This window comes from Schistocerca cancellata, chromosome 2 (genome assembly GCF_023864275.1).
Source record: "Schistocerca cancellata isolate TAMUIC-IGC-003103 chromosome 2, iqSchCanc2.1, whole genome shotgun sequence".
NCBI lineage: Eukaryota > Metazoa > Arthropoda > Insecta > Orthoptera > Acrididae > Schistocerca > Schistocerca cancellata.
Window position 1 is genome coordinate 165,212,094 of NC_064627.1, and position 17,579 is coordinate 165,229,672.

General features: G+C 41.3%; 2 protein-coding genes and 1 long non-coding RNA gene across 13 annotated transcripts in view; 1 reads left to right on the forward strand and 2 right to left on the reverse strand.

Annotated features, from left to right (window-relative positions):
• LOC126161461 (proline-rich protein 2-like) overlaps positions 1–17,579 on the reverse strand; it is a 403,478-nt gene that overhangs the window by 313,109 nt on the left and 72,790 nt on the right. Inside the window, exons 1-2 of one of the 8 annotated variants that reach the window (XM_049917298.1) lie at positions 3,858–4,000; positions 298–769 (exon numbers count right to left, since the gene is read on the reverse strand). The exons of 5 other annotated variants lie outside the window; for them this stretch is intronic. In XM_049917298.1, the coding sequence (XP_049773255.1) occupies positions 455–769; positions 3,858–3,896 (354 nt within the window). In that variant the 5' untranslated portion in view covers positions 3,897–4,000 and the 3' untranslated portion in view covers positions 298–454. Of the gene's footprint in view, positions 1–297; positions 770–3,857; positions 4,001–17,579 lie in introns of those variants that run through there. 2 more of the 8 variants (XM_049917292.1, XM_049917300.1) reach the window with 2 other exon arrangements.
• LOC126161469 (uncharacterized) overlaps positions 1–17,579 on the forward strand; it is a 26,644-nt gene continuing 9,065 nt past the window's right edge. The window contains exon 1 of one of the 2 annotated variants that reach the window (XR_007534916.1): positions 1–23. This is a non-coding gene — a long non-coding RNA (uncharacterized LOC126161469). Of the gene's footprint in view, positions 24–8,802; positions 10,909–17,579 lie in introns of those variants that run through there. The other variant, XR_007534915.1, reaches the window with a different exon arrangement.
• LOC126161465 (proline-rich protein HaeIII subfamily 1-like) overlaps positions 11,182–17,579 on the reverse strand; it is an 18,925-nt gene continuing 12,527 nt past the window's right edge. Inside the window, exons 1-2 of one of the 3 annotated variants that reach the window (XM_049917311.1) lie at positions 14,662–14,812; positions 11,182–11,615 (exon numbers count right to left, since the gene is read on the reverse strand). In XM_049917311.1, coding sequence (XP_049773268.1) covers positions 11,337–11,615; positions 14,662–14,700 — 318 coding nt within the window. In that variant the 5' untranslated portion in view covers positions 14,701–14,812 and the 3' untranslated portion in view covers positions 11,182–11,336. Of the gene's footprint in view, positions 11,616–14,661; positions 14,813–17,579 lie in introns of those variants that run through there. The other 2 variants (XM_049917313.1, XM_049917312.1) reach the window with 2 other exon arrangements.

Below are 17,579 nucleotides of genomic sequence, written 5' to 3' on the forward strand. Positions count from 1 at the left end.
CAAAGCCTGAATATCGTTCAAAGGTTATGTATTAGTAAACTTTGAACAGGGCTTTTTTTAGATGACAAGAGTGTTTCCTGAAAGTATGATTTCTGCTCATATCAGTTTATGAGATGCACGTTGTCGGTAACACGGACTCCTTCGGCAACGTACAGCATCTTTTGGAACTGCAAATCAAGTGGTAAACAATTTGATGAGATATGAACCGATAGTAACTCCTGTAATGAATTTTACATATTGGTAGCATATTTTTGGAGAACTGGTTGCTTTAACAGTACACAGTAAATAAATCGTTAGTAAAGCTTTTTCATTGCTGGTTTAATCAGAATTGATTTTTTGGACACATAAGAACACTTCCATCAATTAATGCAGTTAAAGTCAACTACAAAAGTAGAAGCTGATATCTTTTAACGTTTCCAGGTGCGATAATCTTGTATCACTAGAAAACACCAGGCTAAAAACGGCCTAGCGGCCCTGGTGGTGCAGTAGGTTGAGGACCTCCAGTAGGCTGAGGTTCACCAGTTGGTTGAGGCCCCCCAGTTGGTTCAGGCCCACCAGTTGGTTGTGGCCCTCCAGTTGGTTGGGGCTCTCCAGTTGGTTCAGGACCTCCAGTTGGTGGGCCTGGTGGGCCAGTTGGTTCAGGACCTCCAGTAGGTTGACCTGTTGGATCAGGACCTCCGGTTGGTGGGCCTGGTGGACCAGTTGGTTGTGGCCCTTCAGTTGGTCCAGGAGGGCCAGGTGGAGTCTCTTGGCTGCGGCATGCTGATATCTATAGTAGAATGTCATATTGTAAACTACATCATTTATGTAGATGGAAATTAAGTGGTATTCCTTCTGAACGGAGATTAAGATTCTGCAGATGTAGTTTTGAAACGACGGTAATGAATCGCTGAAATTATGACTTGTGACTATTAGGACTGTATCATCAGATGCATTTTCTTACTCTGACACATATTAGAAATCAGCTTTACTGTTTTATTACAGAAACTGAGTGAATGAATGAGTTCAATCGTTATTGATGATTACTTCAAGGAATCTTAAACAAACGTATACATTGATGCCAGTTTGAGGTTGTACCATGCGGATCCGAAGAGCCATGTGGTACTTCCGAGGGGGAAGACCATCGTGCTCGGTGTCAGGCTCAGGTACATCGTACTGCATCTGCAGCTGCAATCTGAGCAGCAGTTGGCACCACATTGATAGAACGAGCTGTTATAAATCGGTTAATTCAAGGACGGTCTGCGGCAGACACTCTGTAGCGTCCACTCGACTGACCCTGAACCACCGCCACTTCCGACGTCAGTGTTGTCAAGCGAGAACATGTAAGGATGCAGGGCAAAAGTCTGTTGTGATATCTGATGAAAGCTGGTTCCGCCTCGGTGCCAGTGATGGCTGTGTGTCGGTTAGTTGGAGGCCTGCAACCTATCTATTGGCGTGCTAGTTTCACTGGACCTACGACTAGATTTATGGTCTGGTGTGGAGTGCTACTCTGTTCAAAAATGGTTCAAATGTCTCTGAGCACTATTGGACTTAACATCTGAGGTCATCGGTCCCCTAGAACTTAGAACTACTTAAACCTAACTAACCTAAGGACATCACACACACCCATGCCCGAGGCAGGATTGGAACCTGCGACCGTAGCGGTCGCGCGCTTCCAGACTGAAGCGCCTAGAACTGCTCGGCCACACTACCGGCTGCCACTCTGTGTAGGATCACCAGCAATCTCGTTGTCATCCCACACACCCTGACTGGAAGTATGCACATCAGTTTGGTGATTCGACCTGCAGTGCTGCCCTTCATAAACAGCTTTTACCAAAATGATAACGCTCCCCCACATACTGCTGTTGTAACCCACCACGCTGTACAGTGTCCATATGTGCCTTGGGCTTCTCGATCGCCAGATCTCTCTCTAGTCGAGAACGAATGGAACATTATCGGATGACAGCTCTAGCGTCGTCCACAAACAGCATTAACCGTCCAGGCGTGGAACCCCATCCCAGAGACTGACATTTCTACAACACAATGGATTTGCGTTTGCGTGCGTGCAATTAACAATCTGACCGTCACATCGGTTATTGATGTACCAACATTTGATATTTGCAATACCTTATCTCGCATTTACGGTAACCTGTGATATTGCAATGTTAATGATTAAAGTATGTTACCTCGGCAAATCTATTCCCGAAATTTCATTCCCCTATATTAATTATTTTTTGGTGTTGCGGTTTTCCCCGGAAGTATATAAGATTTGATTTCCCTTTCTCACTACCATCAGGGTGGAATAAATAAGCAAGTGACCTACTCCTGGTAATGAGCTTCTAGTATACTAAATAATACTCTTGCGTCAAATGTGCTAAATCATTCAATTACTCTATAGCAATAATTTAGGGTTTTGATTCGTGATGAATCCAATTCTTATCTTCGTGATTAGTCGCCATGTTTGTAGAATTCTCATATTGAGCTGTGTATCATCAGAGTTGTAGTACTTTGATTTTTACCACAACTTCAGTGAAGAACAGGGATTGATCCAATAACATCACTTGAAAATATGCTCTTGTAAAGGGATTACTAATGTTGTGTTAGGTCAGCCTTTATGCGCAGAACTAGAGAAATTTCAACCTCTCTGATGACATGACAAACGGCGACAAACGTATGCTGAAACAGATGATAGCAAATATCCTGTAATCATTCATAAAAAATGTAGATATGCACATACAAGATCATTAGAAGCATTACAAATGGAGTACCCGCTCGACACGAGGAAGAAAATCTGATGGCATTTTTCAACATTCACCGTCCATCCAGAAAATTCCGAGACTGATTTTATTTTCGGCATATAAGTGAATAAGTCCAGTAACTACAGTTGCAACCCGAACAACGCAGACATACATTCGACGAGTCAGTTTAAGCAGGTAAGTAGGCGGTGTCAAGTAGATAGTCGACGTGCGACCATACGGTGTAATCACTGATATGTCAGAAATTGCAATGGAGCAACATCTCTAAGATTTAAGGCATTCTTCAGATTGTCCTGAAGAGAAGGAAAGTGTGTAGAAGGTTTGTCCCATTCGTCTAGACACCTGAACGAAAGCAACGATGTCTGGGCACTTGCCGTGACTAGCTAGCAATGAAACATGTGGACATTTCTTTTCTCGAACAAATCATCACGGGTGATGAGATTTGGTGTTCTGAAATCGAAGCAACTGCAGAATGACAAAGTGCAGAAATTCACGTGAAGTGTTAACGCTTTGTCGACGTAACCGACTTTCAAACCAATGGGACACACCAGTTGAACAACAAGTCAAAGATAGATTTCACTGATAGTTACTCATGGGTGTGTGAATGTTCTGTGCCTTGTAAATAAGTCGGGGAGGGGTACCTAGGACACCTTAAGCATTAAAACAACCAATTTCATTTTTCTGTACTTTTTACTAACACATTCTCGAAACTTTTGGACTGTTGTTTTACGATTTAAGAAATCCGCCGGTGTTAACGTGTGGATGCTCAGACACGGATTTCAGCTGTTACCCTCGCAAATATCGATCCAATAAGAAGGAGGATGCAGATTATTTACTGATATTACGCATGTATGGTTTAAAAACGATTCACACTAAGTTGATGAATTTGGTAGAGTCTCACAACTGTCTTTATTTGTACGCATGGAACTAATATGAAGTCGCTTGCAGAACCGACGAAGTTTCAAACACTTTACAACCCTTAGATTCGAGAATTGCATGTTACAGACAAAAAACTGTGGTACATTTTGAAGCATTCAGTGTTTGTAAGTGGATGTAGAAGTAAATAACAGTAAAGATACGTAGAGCACAAATTTCGATAAAGTCTCAGTCCATATTGCTCACCACAAGACACAGGAGAAGAGCTGCCACTGTTGCCCTCATGGTGATGGAAGTGCTGAGGTGAGCCCGTGCTGCAGAGCTTTTATAAGGCTCGCCACTGCGTGATGTGAAGTACTCGTGATTCCGTGACTCTTCAACAAAGGGACTGAGCAGAGGCTGCCGTCCAAATGCGACAGTGGAGGATCTGGTTGTATCAGAAGGTCACAGAGCACAGCTGCGACGAACTGGATATCTTATTGTCGCTCACATTTTCATCGACATCCGCTTGTTACTAGCTGTCTGCCTCAAAGAAATAATGAACCAACAAGTCACGACATAGCTATCTGCGGAAACTTCAGGAAACTTCGTCCAAAAAGGTAGTAGTCATGTGATAGCGGAGGTGACATACAACGTTATCTTGCAAATGTGATTTCATGAAGTATGTGTATGGTCCGGTACCGTGGTATGAACCATTTAAACGACTAATATAGCTGTAGCTGCCTTGAAGCAAATCATCAGTGCAATTTGTAGGGTAGGCATCTTGAAACTCTTAAAGAAAGTAAGGTTCTGGAATGGTTCAGAACGGGACCCTCCTTCGAGAAGAGTGTGGTTAAAAACCCTGGCTAGCCATACAGACATATGTCCTCCATGGTTGCCGTCATGATGAATGCTGCTGTGATTCCTGTAGTAAGGACACTCCACAATTTCTACCCCAAGTTAATCCATTTCAAGCTGGTGGTCAGGCTGTAACACATTCGTGGTCGTGACGTTTACTGCGAATAATTCGTTCCTTCTAATCTGTATTCCAGAAATATAATTGCTGGAAATTTGTTTTGTGGTGCACAGCAAATGACATAGCGAAGCTCTCTTCGCGCATTAGAGCATGAGAAAAGTTTTTCTTTTCTCTCGGTTCGGCCATCGTGAATTGCGTTTTCTGCTTCTGCCCCAGAACTTCTTCATTCTTCTCTTCCGCCCTTCTTTCTAGATCTTCCGTATCATTTTGTCCACTACATTGGTGACTCTCTGTCGTTTTCCTGTCCTTCTCTGTCATTGACCTCTGGTGCATTGCAAAATATATGTGTATTTGCCTTCTCTGTTTTTCAACTTCATTCTCAGCTTTGACCAATCCTTCCTGAGTTTACCAACCCAATTGCTGAATTAGATTTTCACTCTGTGGCGGAGTGTGCGCTGATATGAAACTTCCTGGCAGATTAAAACTGTGTGCCCGACCGAGACTCGAACTCGGGACCTTTGCCTTTCGCGGGCAAGTGCTCTCTCCTGCAAGGAGAGCTTCTGTAAAGTTTGGAAGGTAGGAGACGAGATACTGGCAGAAGTACAGCTGTGAGGAGCGGACGTGAGTCGTGCTTCGGTAGCTCAGACGGTAGAGCACTTGCCCGCGAAATGCAAAGGTACCGAGTTCGAGTCTCGGTCGGGCACACAGTTTTAATCTGCCAGGAAGTTTCAGCCCAATTGCTACTTGGCTGTCCTCTTGTCAACCTATTTTTTTCCATACTCTTTTGGTCATGCTGTCCACATTCATCCTCATCACACATCCTGCGAATCTTGACCTTTCCCGTCTGATTTTCCACATACAAGTTGCAGGGGCACTCGTGGTCTATGGTTGCACCCCAAATCTGATAGAATAGAAGCACCAGAACTACAGGTGGTGCCATATATGGCGGGCTGTGATCCTAGTCTTGACACTAATGCACGCTCCGTTGTAGTTCCAGCTGATTCTTCCCTTTCACAACTTAGACCCGAAGCTAAATTGCTAGTTGATCTAAATTAGTCATAATTAATAATAAATAGAAATCTAGATGGCTTATATAAAAGGAGATCGCGATTACATGACGCATACCTTACGTTTTAGAGCTGGCCGTTGTGGTCGAGCGGTTCTAGGCGCTTCAGTCTGGAACCGCGCAACCGTTATGGTTGCAGGTTCGAATCCTGCCTTGGGCATGGATGTGTGTGATGTCCTTAGGTTCGTTAGGTTTAATTAGTTTTAAGTTCTAGGGGACTGATGACCTCAGATGTTAAGTCCCATAGTGTTCAGAGCCATTTGAACCAGTTTTGAACCATTTTAAGTTTTAGGAATCGTGAGCTATGTTGTATAGATGGATTCTCATTCTTGAGAAAATAACGTGTCGACGCTGTTGTGCAAGGTAGTCTATGAGAGGGATAAGATAATAATAAAGACACTAGACTCATATTAAAGAGGACCGAAGTTCAAATGACCCTCTGCCCGTCAGGATATCGCTTTCTGTGGATCCCTGACACTCTCAAGGCAAATGCTGTGAGACTGATTGTCAAATGTACTCGTCCAGTTCCCTTCCTCATAGCTATGTTAGTAGTGACCCCGCCGTCGACAGGATTAAAACTCAGTTTTCATTTTCTCTCTTACTATGTTTGAGTGGACAGAATAAACATCTTTCCCATAAAATTTTATGGAGAGCGAGCATTTCTGGGTATGTCCGCTACGGATAACTGTTTCCTGATTTCACATGGTTATATATTCTACCTAAGCACAGGCCAGGTATAGTATCTGATCAAAAGCAATAACTATGAAAGAAGGCAGAGAGTACAGTTTTGTCAACAGAAAAGCAATAACAGCAGAATGAGTCATCACTAAACTGACACACAATATTTTAGCGCAACGCAATCTGACTTTCAATAATCCCTACGAAAGAATGGCCCTAACCAGCAATAAACTTTATCTTTCATGAATCACTTATCGCAAAAATCTTCGTTACTCGAACTACTGTAATACAACGAGCGCCAATACTGTCAGCTAAATAAAATATTCTAACTACTGAAGGCACTAACTACTGATAGGCGTAGTTAGCAAATGAAAGATTTTGATAGAGAACCAACAATGTATTTACCTTAATAGTGTTCAGAAGGCGTTATATATATATATATATATCAGTTCATGACATCCAGTCTTACAAATTTCCTTTTTCTGACGGACGCACGTCCAGATAGTCCGCTCTCAAAACTCTGGCATCTCTCTCCCTACATCCACCACTGCTGGCGGCTCACTTCCAACTGCACAACGCTACTGCTGTTCACATCCAACAGCCCAGCGGTATACAAGCGAATATTCTAACAATGAGTCCAACCAGCCACAGACTGCACACAGCACAGTCAGTGGTGGAATTACCAACATAAAAACCTAAAGAGCCTTCTTACAATATGATGGAAGTTTTGTATGTGGCGAAATGCTGGATGAAGTTACCTACCATCATGTGTCAACAGTAAAGCACAGAAGAGATGGTGTTACAGTATGTTCGCATTTTTTTGTGGTTGTACTTCTGGTACTGATATTACGCTCAGGAAAAGGTTGAATGTGGCATCATATGAACACACTTTAAAGCATGGTTTACTGTGTGCAGTACAGATTCAGTTTGGAGAGGATGGTCCTGCTTAAAAGACAGCATTATTCCTGAAATGGACTGGTGTGCACAGACGTCCGACCTGAACCCAACGGAACAACTTTGAGATGAGTCAGAACATCGAGGCCGCTCCAGCCATTAGCGTCACTACCTTCACTGGTTGCGGCTCTTGAGGAAGAACGGGCTTCCATACCTCGCCAGAAATTCAGATACCTCGATGAAAGTAGAGTTCAAGACGTCAAGAAGGCAAGACCCCGCATATTAATGTCCACTGATAAATGTCCAGATACTTTTGATTAGATCGTGTATATTCAGTAGCGATGCGGTATTGTGCATTTGTCACTTCATATACTCGCTCTTCCATACACTATTATCTGTGTTATCGCCATCAATGCTCGACATCAACTCAGTAGCCACGCACAGTTGGCGGGTGGCAGCACTAGCAATTGAGGGTATATAAGGCGTGTCAGGTCGATGAGGATGATAAAAGAGTTTGGTGGTCATTAAGACAAATGGGTTTTTCCATGCAGTGAGCTCTTATCTCCTCTAAGTGTGAAACCTTTTTTATTATCGCCAACATACTTAGGGAGCAATGATCATCATGATAGAATAACAGAAATCTGAGCTCGTACAGAAAGATGTGTGTATTCTTTTATCCCAAATGGTGTTAAACAGTAGAACGGTAGAGAAATATTCTGAAGGTGGTTCTAAGAATCGTTTACCACGCATTTAAGCGTGAATTACAATGCAGTCACGTAGATGCAGATGTAGATGTTTTCTAAATCTACAATACTACCAACGTACATTTGCTATCCATGGACTGTCTGCTGAGATTTTATAACAACGAAAATGTTTAGATGAGATCTGATTCTTATGACTCAGCGGCAAAACTGTTGCTTCGTCGACGGAGCTTCTCCCGGTGTCTTATCCTTCCTTTTCCTCCGTAACGAAAGATCACGTCTGTGATGAGATGCTCGTTGACTGCTGCTGAGATGAATGATGTACTTCTTTTAATTTGTTCAAACGTAATTCAAAGTACGAAAACATTTTCTCAGTGATGTGCCACGATCAATTATTTCCTGACAGTCCGAGCTATCTCGTTTCTCTTTTCGTGAACCTCATAAAAGCTGCGGACTTTTCAGAGTGTGGTCGGATTTTGTGCGAAACATGTGATACACAAGATCTGATTGTATTATTGTAGCTTACTACTGACTAGTTACTCCGAGTACATATCCCAAAGCACAATGTTGTACAATTATGGCTGTGTATAAACTTGTATGCGTTGATATGTTGGTTTGTGTAGTACCAGCTACTCCCTATTTGTTTGCTATAAACGAATGACATTTTCCAGGTTATATTATTATTTATTGATACCTTTCCCTTATTATACCACAATTTCCCTAATATCCTCGAAGTCGCCGTCATTAACGTTCCCTGGTCCTAGGTAATAATGAAAATGTAATTTTTGTGCTTCTTGTGAACTGAAATAGAAGAGACTTTCTTCACAAAATAATATACTTAGTTTTTGTTTAGCTTAATTCCAAGTACGGTATTTTTAATTTATTTTATAACAAGTATATATACACTAGCTTCTCGTAAAATATTAGCTGTAAATATATAACAAATCATCTGTCTTACATTTTCCTACAGTTGGCGAAAGTGGGACAGGAGTAAAATGTTTCAGTTTGAAATGGCGAGCCTCAAGAATAATACAATATCTTTGTTGTTGTCTTTGTATTGTATTGTTAGTACACTGTACTTATTATATGCCTGAAAATAGCTTCTGTATTAAGATCAAGCGTTCATGGACGTGATCAGTAACAAATCAACAACAGGTTTTTGTTATAATGCAGACAACGCTGCAAAAGAAGTTACAAGTATATGAGGATCAGAAATCTGGTAAAAATCACGTTCTTCACTCTCTAATTCTGATTCCGTGTAATCCTTTGGAGACACTTGTTTAGTAACTCAAAGTCAGAGCAGTTTCTGAAAATTTACTTTACAATGCCCATGACAACATTTAGTAGGAGTAATTAAGCGCTTATACATGCTTTGGTCGTTGGTACCTATTGTATTCGAACCAAGTGTCTGGTCCATTGAAACATAATCCATATAATGGTTCAAGGTTTGTAGGCAGAGCGCATTATACGCTTTGGAGTATACTATTCTAGTGTCATATGCACCAAAGCGAATATTATTAGGTATCATGTTCTCTCGAAATCACGTTTTCAGTAATATGTCATTCATAAACAATGAAAGAAAGAGGAGTGATGCGAGGAAAAAGAAATACTTTCTCGAGCAAGACAGGCAAAGCATTCATGATCTATTGTTAAAAATTCAAACATCATTTCCCACAAACATTCTCTTTCGCTATATAAGGTACACTCTCAAGTTAACTACTAGCGATAATGACATACAATTTCTGGTATTTGTACTGCCTGTGAATTGACGCATTTTATCACTGTTTTAATTTTTCTAGTTATAATAAAGGACATTAAAAAAGGATTATGTGAAGAATAATTACCATTGCGTTGAATTTCTTTTGAGAACATGCCTCAAACAAACTCATCATCTCTCTATACAACATTATCATTAGAGGCCATGCAGCACAATATAAAATGTCCATTGATTTGACATGGCTCGTATAGCAGGGTTTGGGTCTCCTGAAAGAGTGCAGTATAATAATGTATTGGTTGTGCTTAAGCATGGTGTCTTCCATGTCACATTAAAGTATGCAATGCGAGAAAAAATGAGCCTTTAAATATGTGGACACGCGTTAAGTTTATGTAGTGCTAATGTCTTGCCCCTACATATAAATGGGCAGTAGTATATTCTCATATACATCACGAAAGGCTAGTTTGCAAATCTTTGGAAAAACCAACCTTGAATAATTTGAAACGTCATGGTTGAAGAATTTCTTACTGAAGTTTAATCAGGAATCAGATAGTTCTTCTTTAGACTTTCAAAAACATTTCAGTTTACCCAATTTGAAATGGATGACTGTGTATTACTCAGAGCTGCATATTGCCTAGAGAGCCTTCAAGAATATTTCCACTCTAAAGAAAATGCGTCTGCTCGTTATTTCCTTAATGACTCGCAGTTCATTTTCTTTCCAATTTAATCTTTTACATTTAATGTTGTAGCATTCACATAGCCATTCTGGTACAAACTGAACGGTTTGGTCGTATTGGTATGATTAAGTTTAGTGACTTCTATTTTATTGGTGATGGTACCCTAAAACAATACTGAGGAGTGTCATCTAATCATATTGATTATTATGTATATCTTGATAAATAGAGCTTAATTTTTCATTAGCGACATGTTCCTTGTAAATGGTTGCACCACGTAAGAGCAGTGAAAAAGAGGTTCGTTCCCATCCATTCTGTCATTGCTACTGCTGATATTACATTGAGTTGCGGTTAATATTCGTTCTGGGAGATATGCTAGGATCTACGAAGATCCCAGATAAATATTTTTATTAGAAGGCAACATATTAATTAAATAAAAGAAGACTCATGAATTTTAAGACTCACACTATCGAACTAATTATATACATGTACTAATTCTCATACATAAAAAGAGGAAAAAATATGTAACTGAAGGAGAAGAAAATAGATTTCAAAGAAATCATCTCAGGTCACAAGTTGTATTACAGAACATCAAAGCCTGAATATCGTTCAAAGGTTATGTATCAGTATACTTTGAATAGAGCTTTTTATAGATGGCAAGAGTGTTTCCTGAATATAAATTTGCTCATATCAATTCATGAAGCGCAGGTAGTCAGTAACACAGACTCCTTTGGTAACGTACAGCATCTTCTGGAACTGCAAATCATGTGGTAAAGAATTTCATGAGGTATGAACCGATAGTAACTGCTGTAATAACTTTTACATATTGTTACCATATTTCTGGAGAACTGGTAGCTTTTACAGTACATAGTAAATAAAACGTTAATGGAGCTTTTTCATTGCTGGTTTAATCAGAATTGATTTTTATGACACATAAGAACACTTCCATCAATTAACGCAGTTAAAGCCAACTATAAAAGTAAAAACTGAAATCCATTAACGTTTGCAGGTGCGCTAATCTTACATCACTTGAAAACACCAGGCTAAAAAAGGCCAGATGGCCCTGGTGGTCCAGTAGGTTGAGGACCTCCAGTAGGCTGAGGTTCACCAGTTGGTTGTGGCCCTCCAGTTGGTTGGGGCTCTCCAGTTGGTTCAGGACCTCCAGTTGGTGGACCTGGTGGTCCAGTTGGTTCAGGACCTCCGGTTGGTTGACCAGTTGGATCAGGACCTCCGGTTGGTGGCCCTGGTGGACCAGTTGGTTGTGGCCCGTCAGTTGGTCCAGGAGGGCCAGGTGGAGTCTCTTGGCTGCGGCATGTTGATACCTGTAGTAGAATGTCATATTGTAAAGTACATCATATATGTAGATGGGAATTAAGTGGTATTCCTTTTGAACGGAGATTAAGATTCTGCTAATGTAGTTTTGAAACAAAGACAATGAATCACAGAATTGTTGACTTGTGACTATTAGGACTATATCATCAAATGCATCTTTTTACACTGACACAAATTAGAAACCAGTCTTACTGTTTTATTACAGAAACCGAATGAATGAGCATGTTCAACGATTATTGATGATTACTTCAAGTAATCATAAAGAAATGTATGCATTGATGTCAATTTGAGTTAGTACCATGCCATTATTTCTGTTTCGCCAGAAACACGACACTGAGTGTGAACAAGGCCGTATAAAAGGGCTTCGAGAAGCTGGATGTTGCTTACGTGACATTGCAGAAAGAACTGGCAGTAATGTTCGCACTGCACATGATTTCTGGCAGGGATGGTCGCGAGAATATACAGTATCAAGAATATTGGGTTCCAAAGAGCCGTGTGGTATTACCTCGAGGGAAGACCATCGTGCTCGGTGTCTAGCTCAGGCACATCGTACTGCATCTGCAGCAGCAATCTGAGCAGAAGTTGCCACCACAATGATAAAAAGAACTGTTACAAATTGGTTAATTCAAGGACGGGCCTACTGTAGATGCTCTGTAGCGTCCGCTCAGCTGGTCCTAAGCGAACGCCATTTTCGACGTCAGCGGTGTAAAGCGAGAGCCCGCAAGGGGGCAAGGCAAAAGTTTGTTGTGATCTCTGATGAAAGCTGGCTCCGCCTCAGTGCCAGTGATGGCTGTGTTTTGGAGACCATCCGAGTGTCAGCAACCTACCAAGTGGCGTGGTAGACACACGGGACCTACTACTGGAATTATGGTATGGTGTGGAGTGCCACTATTTATGGGATCACCAGCAGTAGAGTGGTCATCCCACGCACCCTGACTGGAAGTATGCACATCAGTTTGGTGATTCGACCTACAGTGCTCCCATCCATAAATAGCTTTTACCAAAAGGATAACGCTGGTCCACATATTGCTGTTGTAACCACCTACGCTCTACACTGTCCACATGTGCCTTGGGACATCATCGGTTGACAACTCTAGCGTCTTTCACAAACAGCATTAACCGTCCTTGTATTGACCGACCAAGTGCAACAGGCGTGCAACCGCATCCCAGAAACTGACACCCGTCATTTGTACAACACAATGCATTCCTGTTTGCGTGCTTGCATTCAATAATGTGACCGTTACATCGGTTACTGATGTACCAACATTTGATATTTCCAATACCTTATCTCGCATTTATGTTAACGTGTGATATTGCAATGTTAATGATTTAAATATGTTACCTCGGCAAATCTGTTCCTGAAATTTCATTACAAGACATTATTTATTTTTTGGTGTTGCGGTTTTCCCCGTCAGTATATAAGATTTGATTTCCCTTGCTGTCTACTATCAGAAGGGAATAAATAAGCAAGCAAACTACTGTGATAACGAGCTTCTAGTGTACTAAATAATGCTGTTGCGTAACATGTGCTACATTGTTCAATTACTCGATAGCAATATTTTATGGTTATGATTAATGGTTATTCCAATTTTTATATTCGGGATTAATCGCTATGTTTGTGGAATTCTCATATTTAGCTGTGTATCGTCAGAGTTGTAGTACTTTGATTATTACCACAACATGAGTGAAGAATAAGGATTGACCCAATAATATCACTTGAAAATAGGCTCTTGTAAAGGGATTACTGATGCTGTACTTGCAGAACTAGAGAAATTTCAACCTCTCTGATGAAGTGACAAACGGCGACAAACGTATGCTGCAAACAGGTGATAACAAATATCCTGTAATCTTTCATAAACGATGTAGATATGCAGATGCAAGATCATTAGAAGCATTAGAAATGGAGTACCAGCAAGACACGAGGAAGAAAATGTGATGGCATTTTTCTACATTCACCGACCATCCAGAAAATTCCGAGACTGATTTTATTTCTGGCGTATAAGCGAATCAGCCCAGTAACTACAGTGGCAACCCGAACAACTAAAAAACACAGACATACATTCGACGAGTCAGTTCAAGCAGGTAAGTAGGCTGTGTCAAGTATATAGTCGACGTGCGACCATACGGTGTAATCACTGTTGTGTCAGAAATCGCAATGGAGCAACAGCTCTAAGTGTTTAAGGCATTCTTGAGAATGTCCTGAAGAGAAGGAAAGTGTGTACATGGTTTGTCCCATACGTCTTGACTCCTGAACGAAAGCGACGATGCCTGGTCACCTGCCGTGACTAGCTTGAAACGAAACACGTGGACAGTTCTTTTCTCGGACAAATCATCATTGCTGATGAGATTTCGTGTTATGAAATCGAGGCCACTGTAGAATGACAAAGTGCATAAATTTACGTGAAGTGTTAACGCTTTGACGATATAAGCGACTTTCAAACCAATGGGACACAACAGTTGAACAACGTGTCAAAGATAGATCTCGCTGACAGTTACTCATGGGTGTGTGGATGTTCTGTGCCTTGTAATCAAGTGTGGGAGGTGGGAAGGGTACTTTGGATACCTTAAGCATTAAAACCACCATCTTAATTTTTCTGTACTTTGTACTAATATAATCTCGAAACTTTTTGGACCGATGTTTTACGATTTTTGAAATCCACCAGTAATAACGTGTGGATGCTCAGACACGGGTTTCGGCTGTTACCCTCGCAAATATTGCTACAGTAAGAAGGAGGATGCAGATTATTTACTGATAATACGCGTGTATGGTTTATAAACGATTCTCACGAAGTTGATGAATTTGGTACAAACTCACAACTGTCTTTATTTGTACGCATGGAACTAATATGAAGTCGCTTAAAGAACCGACAAAGTTTCAAACACTTTCCAACACTTAGATTCGAGTATGGCTTGCTACAGGTAGAAAATTGTGGTAGATTTTGAAGCATCCAGTGTTTGTAATTGGATGTGGAAATAAGTACCAGTAAAGGTACGTAGAGCACAAATGTAGATAAAGTCTCAGTCCTTACTACTCACCACAAGACACAGGAGAAGAGCTGCCACTGTTGCCCTCATGGTGATGGAAGTGCTGAGGTGGGCCCGTGCTGCAGAGCTTTTATAAGGCTCACCACTGCGTGATGTGGAGTACTCGTGATTCCGTGACTCTTTAACAAAGGGACTGAGCAGAGGCTGCCGTCCAAATGCGACAGTGGAGGATCTGGTATAATCACAAGGTCACAGAGCACTGCTGCGACTAACTGAATATCTTATTGTCCCTCAGTTTTTCATCGACACCCAATTGTTCATAGATGTCTGACTCAAAGAAATAATGAACCAACAAGTCATGACGTAGCTGGTAGCGGAGACTTCACGAAACTTCGTCGAAAAAGAAAATAGTAATGTGATAGCGGGGGTGACATACTACATTATCTGACAAATGTAATTTCATGAAGTCTGTGTGTGGTCCGGTACCGTGGTATCAACAATTTAAGTGACTAATATTGCTGTAGCTGCCTTGTAGAAGCATATATTCGAAGTAAATCATCGATGCTATTTGTAGGGTAGGCGTCCTGAAACTCTTAAACAAAGTAAGGTTCTGCAATGGTTCAGGACTGGAGTCTCCTGCGGAAAGAGTGTGGTTAAAAATCCTGGCCAACCACACAGACATATTTCCTCCATGGTTGCCATAATGATAAATGCTGCTGTGATTCCTGTGGTAAGGACACTCCACAATTTCTATCCACCCAAGTTTGTGCATTTCAAGCTTGTGGTCAGGCTCTAACACATTCGTTGTCGTGACGTTTACTCAGAAACGTTCTTTCCTTCTAATCTGTATTCCACTCCTGGAAATTTGTTTCGTGGTGAACAGCAAATGACATAGCGAAGCTCTGTTCGCGCATTAGAGCATGAGAAAAGTTCTTCTTTTCCTCTCGGTTCGGCCCTCGTGAACTGCGTTTTCTACTTCTGGCCCAGAACCTCTTCATCCTTCTCTTCCGCCCTTCTTTCGAGATTTTCCGTATCATTTTGCCCGGTACATTGTTGACTCTCTGTCGTTTTCCTGCCCTTCTCTGTCATCGATCTCTGGTGCATTGCAAAATATATGTGCATTGGCCTTCTCAGTTTCTCAACTTCATTCTCAGTTTTGAATAATCGTTCCTGAGTTTAACAACCCAATTGCTACTTGTCTCTCCGCTTGTCATACCCATTTTTTTCCATACTCTTTTGGTCATTCTGTCCACATTCATCCTCATCACATATCCTGCGAATCTTGACTTTTCCGAAATGTTTTTCCACATACAAATTGCAGGGGCACCCATGGTCTAGGCCTGCACCCAAAATCTGATAGAATAGAAGCACCAGAACTACAGGTACTGCTATATATGGCGGGTTGTGAACGTTCCTAGTCTTGACACTAATGCACGCTCCATTTGGTATGTCCCCGTCAACGGGAAACAATCATTGTTGTCTCCACCAAGTACACCACACAGACTCCCCGCTTTGCGGGGTGGAAATCACCAGCAGTAGATCTCTGGTAGTTGGTCCAACGAATTCTGGCATTCCTCAAACGTTCCGCTCTTGCACGATTTACACCACACATGACACCTTTGTTCCAGTATTAAGTGTAATACTTTGAGACGAATATTCACTGTGCCAATTGGTTCCGTGCCCTTGCAGTACGGTATTATTTTGCAACTGGTAAGAAACGTGTTCTCGATTTTTGGACCTACGCGGACGCAAGCCATTACACAGGCAGTACTTTTCCAACTTCCTCTGGAGTGCTTCCTACGACCAGCCACCTATCTGGAATGTCCCTGCAAAAAGCAGTTGATCTCGTCTGATGCACCATTTTGCGATGTTTGGTACTATGATCTTCCTTTATTTTCGAGAAGACGGTCATGAATTTCTCACTTAAAAAAAGCAACATGATACTAAAAAAGACAAAAAAAATCTCCTCTGTTACAGACATTAACTAACAAAAAAAAAACCGCAACCTTATCAGTAGAAGAAAAAAATACCTTTTTCTCTCTTACAAATATATGACACACTCTCGCCCCTTTGCTTACCATCTTTGTTATGTTTAGGCAGAGCTATTGGGAGAGGTGTAGTTAGCAGTACATGTCTGAAGTGGTGTATATGTTACTTTTTCTTTTATTGCCAAAGTGGCGGTTGCAAATAGATCCTTCCTCCGTGTAGGTCCCTTTATAATCAGGAAACGCAGGAGGACTAGCTGCTATCTGTAACGAAAAAAACTGTGAGAATAAGAAAGTATAGAGCTTTAACTAGTAATCAAAAAGTACTGGGTTCCAGGTGCGAAACTCGCCACTGCTTAAATTTTGTATAAAAGTCATGAGCAATGGCAGCCAAAGACTTCTGGTATAAGAAGTCACCCTCGTTCTGCCAACATCATTGTCAATGAGGGCGAAGGAGAGAAAAAAGATCCAGGGCACTCTCTCGCCCCATGGTGTAGGAAACTGCCCCTAAAAGGTGGAAGAATCAGCAATGATCAGCGGCATGAAGATGTAGAAGGCTATGGAAACCACTGCAAATAAAGACACATGATGTTTATCGATAGTACATGAGACCTGTAATTGACCAAGTGTCATCATGATCTCTCCATAGGCAAAAGATTCTCGAACAGTCCCCCATCCAGATCTCCAGGAGAGGACTGCCAAGGCGGAAGGTGCCCATGAGAAAAAGATTGAATGACCGATGAAAGGTTCTAAAAGTCGGCGTGTGGAATGTCAGAAGTCTGAACGTGATAGGAAAACCAGAAAATATGAAACCGGAAATTCTGAGGCACAGTCTAGACACAGTGGTGTTCAATGAAGTAAAACGGAGAGAAGACAAGGATTTCTGGTCAGACGAGTATAGGATAATATCAGCTGCAGCAGAAATTGAAATATTCACCCATTGTGAATAGGAAGATAAGCAAAGAATGTATTACTATGAACAGA